Source organism: Esox lucius, chromosome 12, assembly GCF_011004845.1.
Source record: "Esox lucius isolate fEsoLuc1 chromosome 12, fEsoLuc1.pri, whole genome shotgun sequence".
Lineage (NCBI taxonomy): Eukaryota > Metazoa > Chordata > Actinopteri > Esociformes > Esocidae > Esox > Esox lucius.
The window spans coordinates 10,876,475-10,901,811 of NC_047580.1; the positions used below are offsets into that span (position 1 = coordinate 10,876,475).

At 44.2% G+C, this 25,337-nt stretch overlaps 1 protein-coding gene across 2 annotated transcripts in view; it reads right to left on the reverse strand.

The window, feature by feature from the left end:
• The window catches only part of nkain4 (sodium/potassium transporting ATPase interacting 4), a 51,295-nt gene that overhangs the window by 23,393 nt on the left and 2,565 nt on the right, over positions 1 to 25,337 (reverse strand). For both annotated transcript variants that reach the window (XM_020051987.2, XM_010875842.4), the window contains exons 2-4: positions 5,949 to 6,086; positions 4,174 to 4,254; positions 749 to 946 (exon numbers count right to left, since the gene is read on the reverse strand). In XM_020051987.2, the coding sequence (XP_019907546.1) occupies positions 749 to 946; positions 4,174 to 4,254; positions 5,949 to 6,086 (417 nt within the window). The remainder of the gene's footprint in view (positions 1 to 748; positions 947 to 4,173; positions 4,255 to 5,948; positions 6,087 to 25,337) is intronic.

Consider the following 25,337-nt stretch of genomic DNA (forward strand, 5'->3'; position numbering starts at 1 on the left):
TTTTATAAGATAAACACTGGAACGTTTTTCCCACAGTTTCCCAGCCACAGATTAAGCATGGCCCTGAAAAATCTAGCTCATCTGAAAATCCAACAGAATTTATTTTGCCCTCGACCAGCCTTAATCTGTGTCTGGTAGACCGCCCCTTTATGCTTTAATTAACAGAGTGGAGAGAGTTGGAAAGATGAAGACAGAGTGCGCTATAAGAGCACTAGGCCACATTTAAACCAATTCTTCAACAGTAGGCACACACCGAGGTCCATGGCTTAGAGACCAATAGAATTGACAAAGACCACTGGACAAGAGAGGATGCCCTACTGAGCGTGCTCAGCCGTTCAGGACATTAATCTGGGCTCTGTTGCTGGGTTAGATCCACTTGGGGAGCTACTAATCTTCACCACTGTGTGTGTGTGTGTGTGTGTGTGTGTATATGTGTGTTCAGCAGGGATGATATTGTTTTATCACTGACAGTGGCTCGTGAAGCCATGCTCACCCAGGGAAAACAAAAGAGATCCACTTTCATTCAGAGAGACATAGAGAGGTGGAGACAGAGGATGAGAAAGACAGGCCGGTCCGAGGGATCGAATACGTAAATGGGTTCATTTGTCACTTAGTGGACGGCCCTTATTCAGAGCAACTCAACAGCGGTTTCTATTCACTGTGAGATGCTGTCATGGCCAGAGTTCATGGTTGTGTGTGTGTGTGTGTGTGTGTGTGTGTGTGTGGAGATGTCAAAGCAGGCACTCACAGCCATAAGGATTTGTATTCCGCTGTGTAGGACCTCGATGTACTGGTAGTCCATGAGACAGCCCATCACGGAGACATAGGACTGGCTGTCGGCGGTGCGGACCCCTGGCTGGGGCACCTCTCTCCTCACACAGCCCGGCCCGTGCTCGCTCCACCACGAGTGATGGGCCGAGATGTTGAAGGTCAGCAGGTCACTTTCCTGTAAAAAGAGGTCAACATGCAAGTTGAAAACATACAGTACGACCTGGAAATGTTATAACATAAAAATGTTTACTTTTAGCACGACTTAACCTTATCCCAACATTAACCTTGACGTCAACAACATAATACCGATGCCTGAACTTAACCTAGCGCTAATTCCTCAACCGGACCCTTAATGCCTAAACTCCAATTCTAAAACAAATGGCTTTTTTTTAAATTTAACTCTGCACTTTCCTAAAATGTCATCACATAGTGTAAAACTCAAACAGGTCCTCAGTTCGAGAAGAACTGAGTACACAAGAACTGTATGGCAGTATGCATTCTCACACACAGAGGAAGACACGCACAAACAGCAATCAATATGCCAATGGAGAGAGCTAACCCCACAGCGGCCTTTAGCGAAAAGAAATGCATTATTTACAGAGGCCAAGGGTTGCTATCAGGCATAGTTAATATAGACACACATTGCTGTGTGTGCGTGTGTGTTTTGCTGTCTCTCTTTCCCTTTCTCTCTTTCTCACTTACACACACAGAGGTCATTAAAGGTCAATAGATATCATTTTTTCAGACTAATGACAGGACAGGACACATCGATTGAGCCCGCTGGTGAGGCAGCGTCTCCATCCAAGCCATCTGTACCCTAACTCTAGACTCTTACCACAGCTACCGCAAACGCTGCCAGGAGGAACCCGAGAAGCTGTCGACACTGTCATTGCCATTCAATCACACACCCTGAGGCACAAATCAATCATCCGCATGCATACACCCAAGGTTAATTCACAGGGAGGGATCACAGTCTCTCCGGGTGTGGATTGGTCTTATGGGATTTGGGTAAGTCAGGGCTGTGTGTGTGTGTGTGTGTGTGTGTGTGTGTAGCGGGATGGTACGTGGTAGTAACGGGTTAGGACGGGGCAGAATCAGGATCAGCGTGTGTGTGTGTGTGTGTGTGTCTATTAGCTGTCTTCCCTCCTGGCCGCCATATGCAGCATTAGGAGACCAGGCGGGCCTCCATCTGTTGTGTTGCAGCCCAGCCCCAACACTCAGCAGCTGGCCTCTCCATGCCTCATTATGCCAGCCCAAAACCAGACTGGACCCGCAAGACACACACACACACACACACAGTTCCCAAACCAATCAAACTATTTTGGGCACGGCTCTCCATTGTCGGGCAGAGATCAATGCAGCTCCCCGTCAATGACCCGATCCATCTGGGACCGATGGAGGAGCGTGGAGGGGATGGAACAAAACAAAGACCCATGGAGGAGAGGAGGAGGGGTGAGGGCTGTATGTAATGGAAACAACTGACAGAAAGAGACCGTGAAAGACAAGAGACTGAGATTCAGCGAGAGAGAGACAGAGGGGGAAATAACGGGGAACAGAGCATAGCTCGTGTGCCAGGTGAACAAAACAAGGACAGATGAGATTTGTGAAGGCGGAACCCACATTGCCGAAGACGCGCATACACTCATGGAAAGACTGTACAGCTGCAGGCGAACAATCCGGATTGGCCATAGGCCTATTAACCCGATGGTGACAGGAGCGTTTTGGAGGTTAGTCCTCTAATTGGATGAGGGGCTCATTTAGCCCTTCGTTGCCTGACGGTGACTCTAGACAGATAGGACACCCCATGGACAGGCCAGTGTAAGGGGTTAACCCAGGATGCATGCAGGACAGCGCCCGGAGAACTAGGGTGACTGCAAGGTGGCAGTCAAGTAGATTTCAGCCACGGGTTGTTTTTTGTTGGAGCGGGGGACAAGAAGATAATTCCTCAACAAAAATTCGAAGTGCCCAAAACATTTGTTTTTCAAAAGAACTCTTAACATATTCCTTATTCTGCCAGTGGGAATATTTGGAATATCCTAAATTACATACAATATCTGCTGAATTCAGGCAAATTTTTCCATAAAAGAAAAAGAGAAAATACATAAATCCCAGAGACTTAGATGGCTATATCGAAATGTTCATTAATCAAATCTTTGGGAATTTAAATGTATGCTTGAAGTCACTGACTTAAAGTAAGACCAGTGGAAACCAAATAGCCACCTAGCATCAAAGATCCACCACAACATTTTACAGTAGGTTATTTCCTGCATTTACATTTGAGACATTTAACTGATACTGTCATCTAGAGTGGACACACTTTCACACTTTTTGTTCCCCTGGGACTCAAACCCAGACGTTGCAAGTACCATTCTCTTACTAAGTCAGCTGCATGGGAACTATGACTTTATTTATTCTAATTTCATTCCCAAATCGACTGCTTAGCATCAGGTAAATCAATTAGATGTTATAGAAATATTAGCCCAACCTATAGCACTTAGGATGAAAACGCAATAGTTATCTACAGTAGTTATTCTTGTCTGTAGCTATGTTTTTCTTGTTCTCACACACACACACACACACACACACACACACACACACAGAGACAAACACGCACACACCGTTCAGAGAAGATCAAAAAGATTCAAAACCCAGATCACACTCTTTATACCAGAAGCAGAGAAGGGAAATGACCATAATCCCAAAAGCAGCACTCTCTGACAGTGCGGAAACAGAGACTCCGGAGACCTGTCAGAGTGTGTGTGTGTGTGTAGAACAGAGACCTGTCAGTGTGTGTGTGTGTGTGTGTGTGTGTGTGTGTGTGTGTGTGTGTGTGAGAGTGTGTGTAGAACAGAGATCTGTCAGAGAGTGTGTCTAGAACAGAGATCTGTCAGGGTGTGTGTGTGTGTGTGTGTGTGCGTGTAGAACAGAGATCTGTCAGAGTGTGTGTGTGTAGAACAGAGATCTGTCAGAGTGTGTGTGTGTGTGTGTGTGTGTGTGTGGAACAGAGACCTGTCAGCACATGCCATTTGAAGAGCCACAAGAATGACGGGTGTGCAGGATTGGATATATGTTTGTATGTATATCCATAAGCACATAGTTGTGTGCGCTTGTGTCTGTCTGCGTGTCAGATGGATACATTGTGTGTGTGTGTGTGTGTGTATATATGTGTGTCAGAGGTCAGCGAGGCATCCTCCTGGGGCCGAACACTGAATGCATTGGAATACGTTTTTTGACCGCCTGGTTTCCACCTCTCTATGATGACCACATGTTTCATTCCCTGTGTCTCCAAGCGGCAACGTGAGAATATACACACTACCTCTCAAAATGGCGGAAGAGCCGTCAGATCCAAGATGGAGGACAGTGGCATCTGTAGTGGAGCATTGAGTGTGAGAGGATACCTACCTTGGTCAGGCCCCCCACGTCCAGGTAGAAGCAGATTATGAAGACGTTCCAGGCCACCCAGAGAGCCGTCCACACAGCATACTGTACACCACACAAACACGCAACAAGGGGTTAACACTAACGGAATGCACTGACGCTGTCAAAAATCAAGTGAAAGACCGTGTGTGTGAATACACCTGTGAGCGGGGGAACTACAGTATAGGAGAGCATCGGTGGTCTGGATTCAAACCCACGCTTAAGCAGTCCATGTGCACCAGAGGCATGGCTTAAAACACTGGACACCAATACAGTCACTTTTTACATTGTCACTACGAAGGGGAATTAAACCTGTATTGAATGGAGGGGCAAAAACAGGCTTTGGGGCGGAATTCAATTAGAAATGTTTACATATAGTTTTTTTAACAACACAACCTACGTCAGCCTGCCTGGTTACAGACTTGACGCCCCTGTACCTTGGAACAGGGCGTCAAGTCAATCATTACACCTTTTTGGACAGGAAATTGCTAATTCAACTTTCCCGCGGTGTATTTCCACCTTGTGAGGTGAGTCATGGACCCGCAGGGAAGGGAACATGTCAAAGCTAACAGTCTGTGGGAGTCCTTCCTATACTAAACCCAAAGACCTCCGGCATGCTGAGTCAGATTATTTTCTTTTCTCCTTTTTACGAAGAAGCTGACGTGCAAGGATTCTTCCATCTATTCTCTCTTGCCGTTGGTGACGCTTCTTGCTCTTCTCTTTCATCAATTCGTTTTCCTTTTCTATTCCCAAGAAAAGCTGATGCAATGCTCTCCTTATTTCTGTTCCTATCCTTTTAGCCTGTGGTGATTCTACTTTCTACGTTTCAGCATTCCATTCAATATTTTGGTCTATCTCACCCTTTGATTTCGTCTTCTTACTGAACATCGCTAATATGTTTCATGTCTTCATGAATCATTCTGTTGTTTGTAGCTGCATCCAGTTTGTGTTAATTGAATATGAGATACACACTTCCTGTAATGAACTACTAACTCCAACAACCCCAGGGCAGAATGAATTTTGTTTTTATTTCCTGTCCTGGGAGCAATGTTACAGAATTGAGTGTTCTTGAATCTAGAACAAAAGAAAATTCTTCAATCTAGAACATTATCTTGTGATCCATTTATACAACCTTTTTGTTGAAAAATTCAAATAAGAACCGTATAATAGTTTTCATTAGAGAAGCTTCAAGTTTAGAGATCTGGTAAAGAGTCAATGAAATGTAGACCATGGGTGATTGAAGAAGGCCACGGTCTGCTTTGGATGGACGCATAACATTTAGAAACATTCCCTTTCAAGTTAGAAAGTAGTGATTACTAAATGGTTCCTCCCATTCGTGTAAGTTGGTAGCAGAACTAGCATTCAGATATCAGGTGATTGTAATAGTTTATCAGTCTAGAGGACATTCGAGCATTGGTTAGCCTAGAACATTGTAGAGCATTTCTCAATCCAGATTGCTCCGAGATGACCAGGCTTTTGGTCTTGTCCTGTACTCACACATAAGTCAACTAATCAAGAGATGATGTAACCCCCATCCTCAAGCCTAAACCTACAGATTTAACCAAATCCTAAATCCAGCTGGATTTGTGCTGAGGTGGGCTTTAGGGTGCACTCAGTGTGAAACGAATGGAAGTTGAGTCATTAATTAAATGTGATTACTGAAGGATTCAAACTATTAAGAAAAACAAAGTGTTTAGGGAGAGAGAGCAGGGGATCTTGGGAGTAAAGGAGAAATGGAAAAAGAACAAATGACTACTGACCACCACAATGTAGCGCGGTCTGTATTGGATGGTCCCGAAGAGTCCGAGGATGACGATGATGATGTGGAAGAAGTTAGCCAGGATGGGCACCCACTGGTACCCCAGGAAATCGAACACTTGTCGTTCCAACGCCACTATCTAAAGGGGGGGTAAGAAAGATGGACGAAGGGTCAATAACATCACTTCATGCATTTCAACACAAATAGAAACTCAAGTCTATTTTATATAGAATAGGTGCATTAACCAACCGTCATGGACGAGTTAAAAAAAGAGTATAACCCAAAGGGACACATTCATCCACATCAAAGTAAAAACAGTAATCAGGTTAATGATCCATTAAATGTTTGGATTAGTCTTTTTTCCATCCAACTCTGAATCGTGGGATTTCCCTCAGAGGTACCGGGAGGCGAATACTGAGCCTATAAGAAGCTAAGTATGAGGCTACATTGGACATTTTGCAAGGACATTGTGGTTACTCTTACGATCAGTGCCAGGGGATGATAGTGACCACAGACACTGTCTGACCCTTCAGCACAGAGACACCGCTTAGCTTCAAAGGCAAGCCAACAGTTGGATGCAGGGTGATACACTGACAACTGAATGACTTTGGCCAGGTTGTCATTGAGAATAGGAATTTGTACTTAACTGTTCCGAACCTGCTAAAATAGAATATTGCCAAGCAGGACTGGCTATATGGCTCATGAATAAGGGTTAGGGTTGTTGGTTTGATTGTATGCACGGTTGGCTTTTTGCTAAAATATATGCAAAACGTTAGATATTATTATATTATCATTATGCAAAACAAAAATACTTGGGGCCTACTCCTGACACACACAGTCTCAGCTCACACACACACAAACACCATTACAGCCAAGTGCTGGGAGGCATAAGCTATGAGAGAACAGGGATTTAGTCGAATAAACAGTGACAGATTCATTGATGGGGAATAGGAAGAAAGCAAGGTTTTCCCACATTTCCTGCCTGGAGCCTCCGGGTCAGGAAAGGAGCATTATGGGAACATTTCAGGAGAACAAAGCATATTGAAATCATACCTCACCAGCCAGAGCAGTTATTATTGAACATGCGCACACACACGCGCGCTCGCGCACTCATGCACGCACGCACGCACGCACTTCTCTAACCTCCACAATGAGAGGCAAACACATTCACACCATCTCTCGTCCTCTCCTCCACTTCCACTGATTTGACATTCTCCCTGACAGGATAAAAAACGAAGCAATTTGCACCTTTTAGATGGCGCGTCGCTATATGCATCGACTGAATTAGCATAGCGTTCTGTGAGGGAAACAACAGGAAGGGAGTAAAAGGTACGGGGCATTTAATTATAATTCCGTTGCTAGAGCGAAGTGTGTGTGTGTGTGTGTGTGTGTGTGTCGACATAGTGCTTTCAGCGTGTGTCGACATGCCAGCACTAGCCGACCGCAACATGATAGATGAGGGAGGGAGAAATCCTGTCGCCGTGAAGATGACAGGCAAAGCGTGCGAGCATGCAAGCCACACACAAACACACACGTACACAACATTGCTGTTCTTAATGAGATGGAAATGTTTACATGGGCCTTGTGAGGCAGGCTTGGGTGTAACAGCAGGAGGGAGACGGAATGGAGAGGGGGGGGGGGGGTGACGGAGACAATGAAATGCTTCAAGGCAGTTCCAAATAAAAGCTTCAAACTAAACATGGATGAATAACTGCACAAATAGGGTGATAAAATCCTGATGCGGAATAACCTAGAATGGCCTGGATATTCTGTTCGAACCACTATGGCAAGGGAGAAACACAAGGTTTTCTCACAGACCGAGCTCCCTAAATCTTGATGCATTGACCTCCGTTTCCTGGCTTCAGCCACTACCCACTTCCCACTCTCTTCCCTGGAGTAGTTTTTACATGTGAACTGTCCTTCTCCCTATATCCCTGTGAGCTTCAGTCAGATATACTGTATATGATGAAATGCGCAAACCATTAGTTACAGAGGGACCAGGCAGACGGCAGCATTTGATGGCGTAAGAGAAAGTTTACTTTTCAGAGCACTCCACAAGCCAACTAGAATCCTTCAAGAAAACATGTGTGGGTACGCCAATACCATTTTCTAAAAACTAAAAGGTAGGTATGTTTCAGCTTTTTAATTGGCAACCACTAATATGCTCTGCCAATAAGCTTGAGGTTTATATCACTTGACCAGAGCACCAGTTGTGCCAATGTACAGGGCTAAAAATTCACCATAAGGTCAATGCGCTGCTAGCCGTGAAGATCAGTCACGTGAGCTGCGAAGCAGGGGACAGTGGATTTGAGCCTAGATTGTGGCAAGGTGAACTGTTAGTGAAGCAACCTAAACTGTTAGCAACAGCACCTTAACATCTTTAGTGTTGCCATGACCCGGACTGTAGGTTGGGCTCTGCTCAATGATGTAAGTTTCTAAGGGTTAAAACATACTTTAAACTCACTCCACGGTTAGCTTTGCAGGTTCATGCATAGAGTGGGGCCAGGTGTACAGTCAGCTAAGGAAGCTAAGCTATTAGCAGCAGTATGGTGGTCTGTTCAGTCAATGGCATTTACTCCAGATAAAATACTAAAGCATTTTATGATGTCAAAGGATTTTTTGGTTTCCACTGTGGCTTTTAACATCAATGGCTTTACTGTGTACTAGGTTTGCCTACAACGTAGTAGTCTCTTGTTGGTAAGTGGTGATTCCAGCAAGATAATGCACATCAAAGTATTTTTTATTGTACCACAAAATGACCATTATAATAGGCATCTCAGTATGTAGATATTAAGGGAAAATCTACTGTAAAACACTATTTGGGGTATTTCTCTATTTCACTATTTGGGACTCTCTACATAATTGGAGATATTTCAGATATAATTATGCATCACAGCAGTATTTTGTATGATTTTGCCCCAGAAAAGTTCCACCAATGATGTAATTGGTATATTGAGCCTACTGTCTGTTCAAAAAATGTTTGGTAGCAATTGTTGTGGCCTTACTTACTGTTTTGACGATTGCTCAAACACACTAGTGGCCGACAAATACGGTTGTCCTTATTCATAGGCCTCTTAGTGGCCCCCTGACCAGAGCCCTTCTTGCCTGGATACCCCATTTTTGAGGACGGCCTGTTCTTGTTTCACATTTGTGTCATAATCTCTTTATTATAAAATAAAAGGACTTCACTGTGTTCCGGAGGTTTCTTAATACCATGGGAAAAAAAATTGTATCCTACTCGGTGCCTTTGAAGAATCTTATTCTGGATTTACTTTAAATGTTCCTTTGTCTTCATGATTTAGTTTTTGTAAGGAATTGTACAAAAAAACTGTTAGACCCCCAGAGACAGGTGTACTTTACCTGAAATCACATTAATAACCGTAAATGCATACAGGTACAATCCATTCAACTAATTACGTGACTACTAAAGACAATTGGTTGCACCACAGTTCAGTCATTTCTGTCATAGCAAAGGGGGTAAATACTTGTGCAATCCATTTTTTGTTTTATATTTCAAATTCATTAATTAATTCAGAACAGTTTGCAGATTTACATTTTCAAATGCCCTAATTAAATCCATCTTGACTTTATGTTGTAACACAAATGTGGAAAAGTCCAAGGGGGTTGAATAAGTTTGATTACTGCCAATAAAAGTGGTAGTGCCTGATATCATCACATTAAGCATCTCCAGGAATGTTTGACTGGGAAAGCTGAAACGGTGCAAGGTTGAGTAGAGGGAGTGCTTAACACATGGGGTGTAATCACTTGCATACGGCTGTTTAGATTGGAGTGATATGCATCTCATCAAAAACAATTGTCTGGACTGCCGCCAATGTCCTTCCCAGGCAGTCCATTGATGGATGGCCGTCGGCTCAAGAGACCCTTGTTGACATGTTCCCAAATCATTCTTGTGGCCGCTAATGGGGGCGCTGGGCTTATGCCTGGTGGTGCTGTAGCCTCGCCAATGTCTGGCCATGTAGTGTTATGGAAGGGAATACATTTGCAGTTAGCCTCTACTTTTTATGGCAGCCCATCTCTTACAATGGATTAAAAAAACGTAGCATTACTGGCGCAATGGTCATAACACTGCTACTAATGGCTAACTATAATAATTTTTCAAATGTAGTGGATCTTATGCTATAGTAAAACACAGCTATATCAATGTGTCACAATAACGATTAGCCACAATAGTGGAATTAGCATTTTGGGTTAAAATAAATGTAAACCGTTGGCAAACAAATATGAAAAGTGCAATCATCACACATTTTTATTGTTTAAAATAAGTAATAATTTTATTTAATCTCCCGATGGTGGATAAATATTTTAAGGCAAAATGCAAATTCCACTATTGTTTTTTAATGTGGCTAAGTTCACATAGGTATATTTAAAATGGAGCCTGCTCTATATACAGGCATTACCATCCATACCATCATACATGGGCAAGCTTTGACATGACTTAACCAACCCTGTTAGATGACCCTGTTTTAAACAAGTCGAGAGTTTGTTTTTGATGCAGTTGTCCTTTGAAAAACATTTCTCAGAGCATTTAATATGAAATAATAATCAACATAGAGATTTTGGCAAAAACATATAGCTCAGTATTCATATTGTTTATTTTACACAATCGTTTCTGCCCATATTTGTTAGGAGTGCCAAACATTTTTGACTGTATACATAGTCATTCATCAGTCTTGTCTCACAGTTTAAGTACATAATGATGGTAGTTTCTGAGAGCAGCTGTGGTTGTTTGGATGTTTCCTGAGGCGCTCCCTGCTTCTTTTCTCTCCATAGAAAATAGATGTGGTGTCATCCCCGGGCCATCTGTGGTTTTTGATTTTGCGGCTGCTGAATCAGTTGCGTGTTTGAGTGTCCATTTCAATAACTATCCTTCTCAGAAAGCAATGAAATTCTAACAGACATCCTTTATGAATCACCTTTCATGCCTCTTTACCCCACTCCCCTCCGTATTATAAGTGCAGCTTTTCAGTAAAGGCTGTGTGATAAAGAATTCTGGCCTGACAAACACCTGATTCATACAAACCTTAAGGGTCCCCATAAAACCAAGCAGTGGGAGAGTCTTGGAGTGTGCAAAGGGGGAGGGCTGACCTTTTATCACCGGATAGTTTCACTGAGGCCATTGTTTGTGGAAAAGGTCATATAACCTGGTGTCTCAGGTATAAATCATACGATAGTATCAACTGAGGGCACATGGAGGACATGGAGATTGCTCAGTTCAGATGCTCTGGTAAAAGAGGAGAATAACACCACTGTTCATCCGGTACGGTCCATCCATCCATCCATCTTCTACCGCTTATCCGGGGCCGGGTCGCGGGGGCAGCAGTCTAAGCAGGGATGCCCAGACTTCCCTCTCCCCAGACACTTCCTCTAGCTCTTCCGGGGGGACACCGAGGCGTTCCCAGGCCAGCCGGGAGACATAGTCCCTCCAGCGTGTCCTAGGTCTTCCCCGGGGTCTCCTCCCGGTGGGATGGGACCGGAACACCTTCCCAGGAAGGCGTTCCGGAGGCATCCGAAAAAGATGCCCAAGCCACCTCAGCTGACCCCTCTCGATGTGGAGGAGCAACGGCTCTACTCTGAGCTCCTCCCGGGTGACCGAGCTTCTCACCCTATCTCTAAGGGATCGCCCAGCCACCCTGCGGAGAAAACTCATTTCGGCCGCCTGTATCCGGGATCTTGTCCTTTCGGTCATGACCCAAAGCTCATGACCATAGGTGAGAGTAGGAACGTAGATTGACTGGTAAATCGAGAGCTTCGCCTTGCGGCTCAGCTCTTTCTTCACCACGACAGACCGATACATCGACTGCATTACTGCAGAAGCTGCACCGATCCGTCTGTCAATCTCCCGTTCCATCCTTCCCTCACTCGTGAACAAGACCCCTAGATACTTAAACTCCTCCACTTGAGGCAGGCACTCTCCACCAACCTGAAGTGGGCAAGCCACCCTTTTCCGACTGAGGACCATGGCCTCGGATTTGGAGGTACTGATTTTCATCCCCACCGCTTCACACTCGGCTGCAAACCGTCCCAGTGCATGCTGAAGGTCCTGGTTAGAAGGGGCCAACACGACAACATCATCTGCAAAGAGCAGAGACGAAATCGTGTGGTCCCCAAACCTGACACCCTCCGGCCCCTGGCTGCGCCTAGAAATTCTGTCCATAAAAATTACAAACAGAACCGGTGACAAAGGGCAGCCCTGCCGGAGTCCAACATGCACTGGGAACAAGTCTGACTTACTGCCGGCAATGCGGACCAAGCTCCTGCTTCGGTTGTATAGGGACCTGACAGCCCTTAGCAAAGGACCCAGGACCCCATATTCCCCAAGCACCCTCCACAAGATGCCGCGAGGGACACAGTCGAATGCCTTCTCCAAATCCACAAAACACATGTGGATTGGTTGGGCAAACTCCCATGAACCCTCCAACACCCCGTAGAGGGTATAGAGCTGGTCCAGTGTTCCACGGCCCGGACGAAAACCACACTGTTCCTCCTGAATCCGAGGTTCTACTATCGGCCGTATTCTCCTCTCCAGAACCCTGGCATAGACTTTCCCGGGGAGGCTGAGAAGTGTGATCCCCCTATAGTTGGAACACACCCTCCGGTCCCCCTTCTTAAAAAGAGGGACCACCACCCCGGTCTGCCATCCCAGAGGCACTGTCCCCGACCGCCACGCGATGTTGCACAGGCGTGTCAACCAAGACAGCCCCACAACATCCAGAGACTTGAGGTACTCAGGGCGGATCTCATCCACCCCCGGTGCCTTGCCACCGAGGAGTTTCTTGACCACCTCTGTGACTTCAGCCCGGGTGATGGACGAGTCCACCACTGAGCCCTCATCCTCTGCTTCCTCAATGGAAGACATGTCAGCGGGATTGAGGAGATCCTCGAAGTACTCCTTCCACCGCCCGACGACATCCTGTCCGGTACGGTGAAAACAAAATAATGCCAAAGGCTGTTATCCTCAAGACGTCTAAGTGTTTTAGTTGATTTACTCCAATTCACACGCCCTACATAATTAATTATCACACGGGGGTAAGGTAGACGAGCTTACGAGAGCTAGTCATCAGTGCCTGAACCGCGTCCCCTATCTGGTTCCCATGTGACCGGGTTGGGTGGGAAGGGAGGGCTTCAGGATGATTGAAATGGTACAAGTCTAATACAGTCTCGTCGTGAGTAGGAAGTGAAAGATGAAACTACATTACGAAGCTCTATGTGAGTAGTGGGGGGGGAATGCAGAGGGAATGATTTACGATATCTGTTAATGACGTGGAATCAAGTAGCCGTATGAAAGCTTTGAGAGACTGTTTTATATGAGAGAAATACAGAGACGGAAAAATTCTTGTTGCACCTCGTCTGTCTCAACCTTGAATTGCGTAGCATTGCTGGTGGCAGAATGGGTGTGGTGCATGAAACATACAGGCAGAGATTCAGCAAAAGGAGGCCTGCAGGCCAAATACTGACCCTAAATTTAAAAAAAATCCTAGTCATTTAAGGTTTTAGTTATAAGACCTTTTGTTTAATTGAGAAAATGTTCCCAGCCATTATCATAAATAGAATAAGGGACATTATGTGATCCTGTATCAATGTAATTGAAGTATTAAATTATTACAATACAATTTGCAACATACACAATTTTGTATGATTTACAATACTATTCAAAAGTTTAGGGGTACTTTGAAATGTCCTTGTTTTCCATGAAATATATAAAATTAGTTTGAATAGGAAATATAGCTTTTTTCCCCAATGTTCCTCTGTTCAGTGCCTGTGTTCTTTTGACCATCTTCATACAGTTTTTTCTTTGCAACTCACCACTTCACTGTTGACACTGAGACTGCTGTTTTGTGGGTACTATATAATGAAGCTGCCAGTTGAGGTCCTGTGAGGCATCGGTTTCTCCAACTAGACACTAATGTATTTGTCCTCTTGCACAGTTGCGCACCAGGGCCTCCCACTCCTCTTTCCATTCTGATTAGAACCAGTTTGCACTATTCTGTGAAGGGATTAGTACACAGCCTTGTATGAGATCTTCAGTTTCTTGGAAATTTCTCGCAAGGAATTGCCTTCATTTCTCAGAACAAAATAGACTGCAAATTTTCAGAAGAAAGTTGGCAGAAGAAAGTTTGTTCTGGGACATTTAAGCCTGTAATTGAACCCACAATTGCTGATGCTCCAGACACTCAACTAGTTTCAAGAAGGCCAGTTAAATTGCTTCTTTAATCTGCACAAAAGTTTTCAGTGATGCTAGCACAATTGTAAAAGGGTTTTCTAATGATCAGTTAGCATTTTAAAAGGATAAACTTGGATTAGCAAACACAATGGCCCTCATTTATCATTCTTGCATAGAAACGGGCGTATATGTTGGCGTAAGATTTTGCTTACACTCTTCTCACCGCCTGATTTATGAAGTTGTGCGTACCTTTAAAATCCAGGTGTGCGCAATACCTGCCCTTGATAAATGCCGCGGCTGAAAACGATCGTCATTAGAATAACACGCCCATATATATTCAAGTCTCCGCTTCCCCCACGCCCTCATTTTACGCCATGGACACACAGAAGACGGCAAAAAAGAGAAACTTCTCTGACGTGGAGATTGAGACGATCACCAGGGAGGTAGAAAGAAATAAAATTGTTTTATTTGGCAGTTTAAAAAGCGGAATAAAAGATGATGTGATGTGGAGTATCATTCATTAATAATTGCATGACAATTTGTAATATTCGTCTTATTATTTTATGATATTTATTATTAATGACGTTTGTTCTTTAGAAGAAGAATGTTGTTATTATTATTATTTCTATTATTATTATTTAAAAGAAGAAGAATGTCTTTTTTATTATTTTGTCAGTCTGAATTATATTTTGGTCATTAAAAGCCTTTTATTACTGAACCCAGTCCGTGCGCAACTGCCGGGCCTTACCCTGAAACGTCATGTAAAGTGCACAGGCTCGCATCTGAAGGAATACATATAAATCAAATGCTTTGGTAAAGTCACACAAATTAAACATTGAAGTCCATGTTGCACAAAAATAAACACTGAAGTTTGTAATTATTATGTTGTTTTTTTTACAGTGGGTCATAATATATCATATGTTTTAGTTTGTCAGTTTTTTTTTCTGCGCATTTCCACACTACCTCAAAACGTGCTTACACTACCTCCTGAGCTGGCGTAGGATTTGAGAGTGCCGTACGCCAACATCCATATTGATAAATCTCAAAGTCACCGTGGTTTTGGGTGTACACTGGAAATTTGGTGTATGCAGTTTTGATAAATGAGGGCCATTGTGCCACTGGAGCACAGGACTGATGGTTGCTGATAATGGGCCTCTTGTAGGTATTCCATTAAAAATCTGCCGTTTCCAGCAACAATTGTTATTTCCAACATTAACTGTCTACACTCTATTTCTGATCAATTTGATGTTATTTTAATGGAACCAAACAGCTTTCTATTTTCTTTCGAAATCAAGGACAAAAAACAAGGACCCCAAACTTTTGAACGGTAGTGTATATAATTATGTTCATCCGCGCCAAGAAAAATCCACTTACAGCTAAAAGCAGTTCCCTATCCATGTACTGCAATGACTCATTTACACTTGCAGGAGGGTGGCGGAATGCTTTTAAGAGCTGCTGTACATTGAGCCTCGGAGAGTACTGGTATCCATTTGATCAAATTCCATCCCACTTCCAAATAAACCATTTTACAGAAATTAACTTAGATTTACAGTGCCCTTACCATCTGTTGTGTGTGAGCTCTTTCAGATAGATTGTGGTCATCAGTGTGTGTTATTGAGTTAGCGTCGAGGCTGCTACGACCACTCATTTGTAACAGTGGACGATCCCACTAAGAGACTGAGTGACCAGCACTCACAGGAAAACATTAGTGGATCACATACTTCTATTTAAAGCACACAAGTAATGACGTGCCCATAACCTAGGAATCGCTGTCAGATAAAAAGCCAAGTGTTGGTGGTTGTCTAAAAGACAAAGCAGAGAGAAAGAGAAGGTCTTGTACCACCATGTTCCATATTTTGTTCTACTTTGTCTGTGTTACCTTAAACGGGGAATTTCACCTTGGGGTAGCCCTTCGTTGATTTTTATCATGTTTGAGAGATTTGTGAGTCAGTGAAATTTGTTCCAAACATAATTGGTGCATAGTCGACCTACTCCATCAAATGAATATTCTGGAGTTGGTCAGACGTTCACCCACCAAACATGTTCTTAATGAGTAAAATGTATTTTCCTACAAACATTAACATTCTCAGCCACAATTACTGCCAGTAGTATAAATGACTGCTGGTAATATACATGTTCCATGGTTCTGTAATGGAATTCATCCATTCTGTTTGAGCTAATGATCTCAGCCAGCACTGTTAATGACAACCCTGGAGGGAACTGCATTTAAATTAAAACATAAGTCATTTATCAGACAATTATCCAGACCGACTTACAGCAGTGTGAGCATACATTTTTGCCCTTTTCTTCAATCCCAGTACCCTGTGGGAATCAAACTAAAAAACCTTTACAAGCATCAAGCACCAAAAACCGAGCCACAAGGGACCATTTGGGGTGGTAAAGAGATACTACAGAATGAAGGTCGCACTCACACAAATAGGCTTATTATTTCAATGTTAGCCACTTCAGATGTTGCTTTAAAAAAATGTAAGTGTACTTTGAGAGACTCTGGCCTAGTGGTTAGAGTATTGGGCCATTAACCTCCAAGTGACAAGGAGATGGTAACTTTAATGCATCTGAATTGTCAGAATCTGTACTTGATATGGTTATGTGTGCTATTCTTAACTGAATGGTATTTGAGGTTCATTAAAACGTCATCAAACATTATGAAGTTATAACTGAGTGTAGACAAGAAGACATGCAGTGCTTTAATTCACGATATTGAGAACATATTCCCGGTTAAGAGTCAAATTCATAGTAAAAACAAAGCACACTGTACATGTACCAACCGCTAAATAGAAAACATTAGAGCTTAATCTGTTAACTCCGGTTCTATGAAGAAAGAGTCAATGCAATCAAAGAAAGAGTCAATGCAATCACTCCCTCGTACTTAATGCAATCAGTTCCTTGGACTCGTTCATGAAGGATGTGCCACGGACCCCCCTTCCCCTAGTGGCTCAGGGACCTAGACATCACTCGGCTTTTTCCCCACTGATAGGAGCAGGCTGGGTGGACCTCCCAGCTCCCTTTGCTGATCAAGCGTTGCCCAGCCGCTGACCCCCCTACACACGCAGCCTGGTTTACATTTGGACATTATGTACAGGGATACCCGACGACATCAAACACAGGTCCGGCCCAGCTTCACAGGCCAGCATGAAGACCGAAGATGACCCGCCAAGACAGACACAAGCAACTCCCCTACACAGACTTCGGTATTTTTGTGTTCTCTCTTCCTGTATCTCTCATCCCTCGCCATTTCCCCATTAGAGTCTCCTGAATGGGTCATACTCAATGTTTTATCGGCAGATGCAGCCACGACTGTGTTATTAGGGCACATCTTAGATGCCGTCACATCTACTTGGCTAATTTGGGAAGAATAGTTTTGGGTTTTCGAGAGGCTTATCTTCTCTGGCACTTCCTGATGACTTGCTTTTCCTTCTACTAGGAAACACACTAGCTAGGTTTAATCAGCTTCTCTGACATGGGAATGAGACACCCTGGAAAACACACACATGCAAATACACACACACACAGTTTGCTTTGATTTTTAAGAGAGGCTGACAGAACAAAACCAGAACAGGCGGAGACAGAAAGCGAAAGAGAGAGAGAGAATACAATCCCTTTACATGAAAAAAAGAGACAGATGATATAGGCAATGTGACAAAATGGGAGCAGCTTAAATTCACCCTCTCCTCTTACTCCTCTCCCCTCCTCCCCCGTTTCAGATTTATACACAAACACTTTGGGTTTTGCCCTAATTAGCGAGACTGTAATTTTTCCGACATCAGAGAGATTTAGAACATGTAAGCTAGAAAAAAGGACTTCCCAAACAGCTGTCAGCTGCCCCCCCCCCCGACCAGAATTGACATAGTATTCAGTAGCATTAACTCCTTTCTACTTCAAAATGTAATTCTCCATTACACGTCAGACACAATGTTGTCCGGTCTATCTGCAGTAGCCACCCATCCATCCGTTTGATGAAGTTCGATTAGAACGACGTCCTAAAGCTCACCGGACGCCTGTAAAACAAGATTGGGCGAACATACACGGAACCTTATCGCACCGCAGGCCAAAGCTAGATGAGTCTCACTAGTTGCACACAGCGCTGCGCTCTCGACTCAATTTAGCGGAAATGATAACATGTAATAGCATTGGAGCCACTGAAATGGAAACAGATTAAAAGAAAGAAAATCTCCGTAATGTGGGACGACCACAGTGCTTGGGCACACGGTCACCATTCACCCCGCGGTTGAAACCACATTAATGACCTGTTAAATTAGAAACATAACAATGGTGATTGAGCACCATAGCACAGCCCACAGGAAACAGGAGCCCGCCAGACCGTCTCTCTCTCACAGCCTCTTCAAACACCCAGTTGGACCTAAACCGTCCCCGTTGACGAGTGAAGTGCGGCCTGAGGGTTCAGTGTCCTCAGATGTCCGACATCTGCCTGGATTTTGCTCACTGGGTCAATGAATCAATTGCATGGAAATACACCGGATGAATTGTCAACCTCAATCCAATAAGGGGGTCATGGGGCTCCACAGAAAGCCATCAGCTCAAGAAGACCACTGCTTTAGACGATCCAGGTATTAACATCAGACCGCTGGGGAGTGAAATATTGGTCAGAAATGATAGGAAAGTGAAGTGCTAATGTTTTTTCTTATTATTCCGGATTCCCTTCCCTCCACCCCATCAGCCAAACCCTCAGTATGGTCCACCCCCCACTAAAGCTTGTGTCTGGATATCATAGGGTTGCTGAGGTAACGCCTGGTTAGAGCATCATAGTGGTGGTGGTGGGGATGGGGGGGGGGGGGTTTGGTTATTACCCCGTTCGTACCCTATAACCTTGGTGCAATCATGCCTGTGACCCCGCACATAGACCTGATCTGTTTATCTGCCCTTAAACACTCCCGGCTTTACTCTCCTCCCCCAACCCCCATCTCTCTCTACAGTTCTGTCACCCTGTATAACTCTTCCCCCCTCCCTATCACTCTCTCTAGAGGCATTGGCCCGAAAGATAAATCAGGCAGTGATCAATAATTTAAACATTTTTAAGCCTTCGGTTCTCTACCGCTCCTAACCTGCACGAGACAAATAGAGAGGGGGAGAGGGACATATGCAGTAAAGGAAACATTCAAAGAAGGTGGAAGAGAGAGGGGGAGACAAAGAAAAGCTGTTAAATCAGGACTGGAACAAAAAGAACGTCTAAACGAGACTCGGATCCTCGTAAAATATTCAAGCCTCGCTTCACCCATGAATACCCTGGAAGCATTGGCTCATCAGGTGAGAGAGGGACACAGACGCACACACATCCATCCATTAAGTCCAGAGATGTCGTCTTTCATTCTGTCCTGTTCCTTGTGGGCTCTTCCACCAAACCCCTGGTGATCATGAACACGCTGTGTCTTTCCGTCTCTGCTGACATTCAGGGCCGGGCAGAACCTCCCCCTGAAATCACAGGGCTGGGGACAATGTGCCAACCCTGTTCCCCAGGTATAGACCACTCTAGTGTATTGAGAACATGCACTTCGGATCTGTAGGACCTCTCTCTCAGAACGACTTGGGATGCAGAACGACTTGGGATGAATGCCTATGAGGAAGGCTTGTTGCAAATTTAAAATTGAATTTGTTACAATGACATTAGAGCTGTAGATTTGATGACAAAAATCAGGGAAGGGAGACTGCTTTAGGAAACTCTTAGCTATGTCACAATATAATGCTGGACCATCGTGACTTTGCGGCTGCGGACTATGACTTTGGCTTTATTATCAAAAGTAGCCTAGCCAGACAAATGATAATCCATTCATGCATGAAATGAGAAGGAACTTTGACATCATATTCAAATAAAGCCTTTTACACTCTATCAAAATGTTAACTGTACCATAACATCTGAAGTGAACTGGAGACGAATGTTAAATGTAAATTTTCAGGCATGTAATGGACACTGCTAGTCCTAGCCACATGCACTTTCCTTACCTCTTGTTATTTTGCCAGGTAAGAATCCTAAGAACTGATTGTTATTTAATGTAATGGCCTGGGAGCAATTAAGGTTAATTATCAGAGACAAAAAAATACGCTTTTTACATTGCCAGCTCAGGGATTAGAACCAACAACCTTTTGTTTACTGCCCCAACATGTAGTTTAGTACTCCACTAAACTTGTTCTAGAGTCACTACCATCTTTCTGAAGATGAACATGTGTGCTTGCTGGGAAATATAATCCTTTGTCTCGGGTTTGTACACAAACTTCTCTCAGAACAAAAGAAAAAGAGAGAACTGACGTATGGAGGTGTTTGACAATCGACTGCTCCCACTCTCTCTATCAACCTGGCAGTGCCAAGGAAACCAAGTTCATTATCATCCATCACAAGACCGCACACACACACAGAAAATGGAAAGCGCGATGTAGGAAGCCCTCTGATTTCCCCAACTGATGACCCCGGTCCCCGTGGGCATTGGCATGACGTGGTTATTAACCTACACACATACACACGTGTACTTACATAAGTGCACACAGACGCACCTTAAAGGCAAACTGAGCATGTTTTACTGTTGGCCCCAGTTCCTCCAGCAGCATTCATTACATTTACCTAATGACAGTAATGATGCATTCCTTAAAAAGTCGCACCGAGGCACAGGACAGGGTGTGTTCGTATGCGTGTGTGCGTTCGTTTGTGTGTGTATATGCGTTCGGAGCACTTGCCTTTGGGTATAGGGGGAGGGGCGGCTAGCAAATGGGGGGGAGACGTTCAGCAACCCTCCGCTCATGAATATTCATTGTCAAATTTAAATGTTTAATTCTCTGGCACACACCAAGCAAACTGGCAGGAAATGCACAGCGCTACTTAAAACCAGCCTAAATCCTTTGTAAAATGTTGTGAAACCCGGCCAAAGACAGAAGTTAGATGCTTTGCAAGAAAAATACGGATTTTGTTCCAGCATTCAAACAACCATATAGACACAAATAAGACTAGAATTACTTTTCTAGCCTTGCTGGAACCGCCATAAAGCCTGGGGACAAACACACCGCAGCGCTGCTTAGGTACAGCTAAACACCTTATATAAACCATACATTTTGGCACCACACGATAAGTGTGTTTTATAAATGCACTCAGCCGGAACCCACCGATAATGACAAAGAGACAGGATTCAGGCACAGCGGGTGGGGTGACCTTTTCCAGAGGATGGGATTGAGATAAGCAGAGAACCATGACCGCTGCTCCCCGCTCCCCCCCACCTCCCTCCCTGCTCCTCTTTCATGATAGCACCTCGCAGACACAGGCCCATTAGAATTGCAGATGGTCTTCAGTGTCTCTTCCATGGTCTGCAAGCCATATCAGGGCTCTCGATCTGGCCGTTCCTCTCTCCCCCTCAGTGCTGGCTAGCCGGGGCCCATCCAATCCAAGCATGTTACTAGTAAACAGGGTCTGTGCTTCCCTTGCGTGGGAGTGCAGTAGCAACCATATTTCAAAAGTTCACAGTTGAAGGGTCAGTGTTTCCTGCTTCAGACCAGCGCGTGCGTACATTTGTGACAGGTTTCCAATTGGTTGGTTCTCGGTTAATATTCACCCCACTGTCTTTGGCACCAGATTTACCGTCAACATGGTCACTGCAGAGGCCTTCAGTACTACGGACCTGTGTGAGTGTGTCAGCGTCTCCTAATGGGGTAGGCTGACCTCACATTTCACCTTTTGAGATGCCACAACAGGTCATCTTGAGGACATTGCACACACTCAAAATCTAAGTAACCAAATATCTTTAAAGAAAGATAAATGCATGTAAAAAAAGAAAAAAAGAATGCCTGTTGAAAAAGAACATGAGAGGCAGCCCTGAAGGACCAACATTCTCAGAGAACGGGCCTGCACGTGGAGACGTCCTGCCGGTCAGTCACCAGAACGGCAGCATTCCCAAATCAATCGAAACTCATTACCCGTCTTCAAAGAGCGATTATCATCACCGCCACCAGTGGCTTCTCCCTGCTAGGCCATGACGCTACGCACCGCAATTTAATTAGGGACGTTAATGACGCCGAAAGTGGTCTGATCGAATCCAGAAGAGACATTACCAAGCACTCTCCATGCCTTACTGTAATCACCGAACCGACGATCCTATTGTGACGGGTGGAACGGTTCTGTTTTTTTACCCGGCAGCATATTTTACGTGCCACTACAGCTACTGACGCTGATGGTCCAATAGAACGATGCAGGGTACTGTGTGTCTTAGGTTAGGAAGAAACTAAACGGAGGGAGTTTTTCGCTGACCACACAACACCTAGCCTAAGCAGAAACAATTCCAGCCCTGAGAAAGTTAGAACTTACATTAGAGCCCTGGTTTTCAAAGATCGGTCGTAAGGAAACTAACTGGTCTGACACACAAAAGCCTGACACCTCCCCCCCTTGTTTTATTTAAGGTCAGATCAGATGAGTCAAGATGGGGTGAGGTGGTGCTCTTGAGCCAACACAAGAAGTGTTTTGGGGAATCCAGGAATAGCAATGAAGAAAACGATGAGGTTCCCTTGGTCTTCAGGGACTCTTTAGAGAAGTTGTTGACAGCTTTATACACCTCTTAACGAACACCCCCTACAGGTCTGTTTAATGAGGAAAAAAGGTCAGGGCAGAGGGGAGAAGGAAAAACAGGTGTGTGTGTGTGTGTGTGGACGCATGTCTAGGGTACTGTGTTGTCATTGTCATAAATGTGTGATAAGTGTGTGATTCCATGTAAGTGGGTGTCTACCCACAGCATATTTATCTGTCTTTCTGTGTCTGCCTATCTACACCAGCGTTGGGTGAATTCCCATGGCCGGACCCTGCGAGCTAAACAGGTGTTCCCAAGAAAGCTCTTCCAGCCCTTCAGGAGGGGAAAGAATAGGATGAGGAGAAAGGGTTACTTAGGTCAAAGTGCAGGTGAAGGGACATGTCACCACTGTGAGAAAGGTCTACTCTCTTCCCCGCCCCAGTCAGGTCTTAGTTTTCCAACAACGATTTGAACTGGGTGACCGGCATGGAGGATCAAGTAAGCCTTATTGAGGAAAAGGAAAGACCAGGGCAAGGGAAAGCCACAAAGTTCCTCAATATTGTCCAGACTGAGACCAGTCTGAATTAATATAATGGACCAGCTACTTGTAGACAAATCATCAGGTAGAGTTGGCTCCAACCGTCTGTATGAATATAATGGACCAGCTACTTCTCGAACAAATCCTCAAGTGGAGTTGGCTCCAACCGTCTGTATGAATATAATGGACTCCAACCGTCTGTTAGAATATAGTGGACCAGCTACTTCTAGACAAATCCTCAGGTGGAGTTGGCTCCAACCATCTGTATGATATCGTGCACGTGCAAACGCAAACACGTGTAACACTCCTGCCCCCAGGTGACAGTCATCAATGTCGGAAGCAGAGAGCATCTTGGGATAGAGAGACGGATCTCCAGGAATCTCACAACTACCCAGATACCCCCCTGGGGCTTCAGTGGAACGGATAGCAGTCAGGGGGTGAAACACCCTGGGAAAGTGGACAGAGTGCTGCTGGATGATGGGTGATGATGGCAGTGTTGATGGAAGTAATATTATATTTCCAAAACCATCAGTAGAGCTATTTCCCATTCCATTAATGGAGCTATCTGGAGTGCTTCTGCACTCAACGGTCTTGAGATTAGACTTTGAGAACAAATGGAGAAGCTTAGCAATGTTAGGGAAAAACATTAGCAATGGTATCATTGTACAACAGGTATCCATACTGTACTGTAAATGTATTTTTTGTAACACATACGTATTTATCTGCAAATGGATGGAGGTTATGTATTGAGTGGTTTATATTACTTGAAATATTTATCATCTATGTTCCATACAGTCGTGTTAAAATCAACACGCTGGAGTTGCGCCGGGCAGACACAGCGATTGACCGAGCAGGTTGTGAGGTTCACTCGGATCCCCATGGCTTCTCCCCAAAGCAGCGACCACACGGAAAACAACACGACAGTCACAAACACAGAAAAAACTATGCAATTGTAAACAATACAAATGAATACATTTGACAATATGACAAACATCACATGTACAAGCGAACCGGACGAGGCCACAAGTAACGCACCGCTGTCAACTCCGTGATGTCAACAGGAGTTCAATAATAATTCCAAATGGTCACCTTGACATAACAGGACTGAATGAACCAACGTGGACCCTCTGTGAACTCTGATCCATATTCAGATACTAAATCATATTCAAGAACATAATTAAATATGCACACATTATGCTGCCAACAACACAGTATGGTCTGTTGTGGGGGAACTGTCTGTGTTGGGGTACGTAAGGCATGGGTTCAGGAAGTAAATCCCTGTTCTTATCTAGTAGTTAAAGAGAATTTTGGACCCAGTACAACTGTTCCAATACAACCCAATAGAAGAATACAAACCCTTAGAGTGCACAGGTCAACATATACGAGGAAGGTGATCGTATTGGACCTTTGGGTTACAGTGATTTGCTGTGTCAATGAATTCAGTCAATGAACTCGCGCAAAGCCCTAAAAACATGAGTTAGCTAATCAAAGCCAAGTCAGTCCCACTCCGCAAATATTTGTATTCTTCTATTCTTCTATATACATATACATATTTTTGTAAAACGACAGACTTCGGAAAATCTGAAGAAGAAGACAATGGCAATGGAATTGGTAACTGTTAAAATACAAGGAAATACATGCAGCTTGTCTGTAACATTAATCAGAGTTGATTAATCTATTAAAAAGGAAAATATTGCGCATGAACTGACTAATCCAGGTTTGAAGGATTAAATGGAGCTTTGTCTGCCTGACACAAGATTATTACATTATGAATCAACGCCTGTCAATTGCACTTGAGTAATTAATGTATTTAGGCCTATTTAAGAGAAAGCAAGCAACTCATTGAACTCAGCTGACCTGCTTCAAAGATTTCTATTGCAACTCCACCCTGTGCACTCCTGCACAGCTTAGTGCTGCGATAGCATCCAAGCCAGATGGAAAGAGGAGTTGTAGACAGAGTGTAATGCAGAGTAAATGAGCAAAACACATACTGTATTTACAACCAGTACTAAAACTCACTCGGACAATATGATTTCCAAACAGAGAATCTTGGCCTCAGCACTCGTTTGCAGAGGAAGTTATATTGCTGAGGCTTTAACAGTACAGCTCTCTCGTGGCGATTGGAACGCCGGGTCGAGGTTCGTTTGTGAGTTA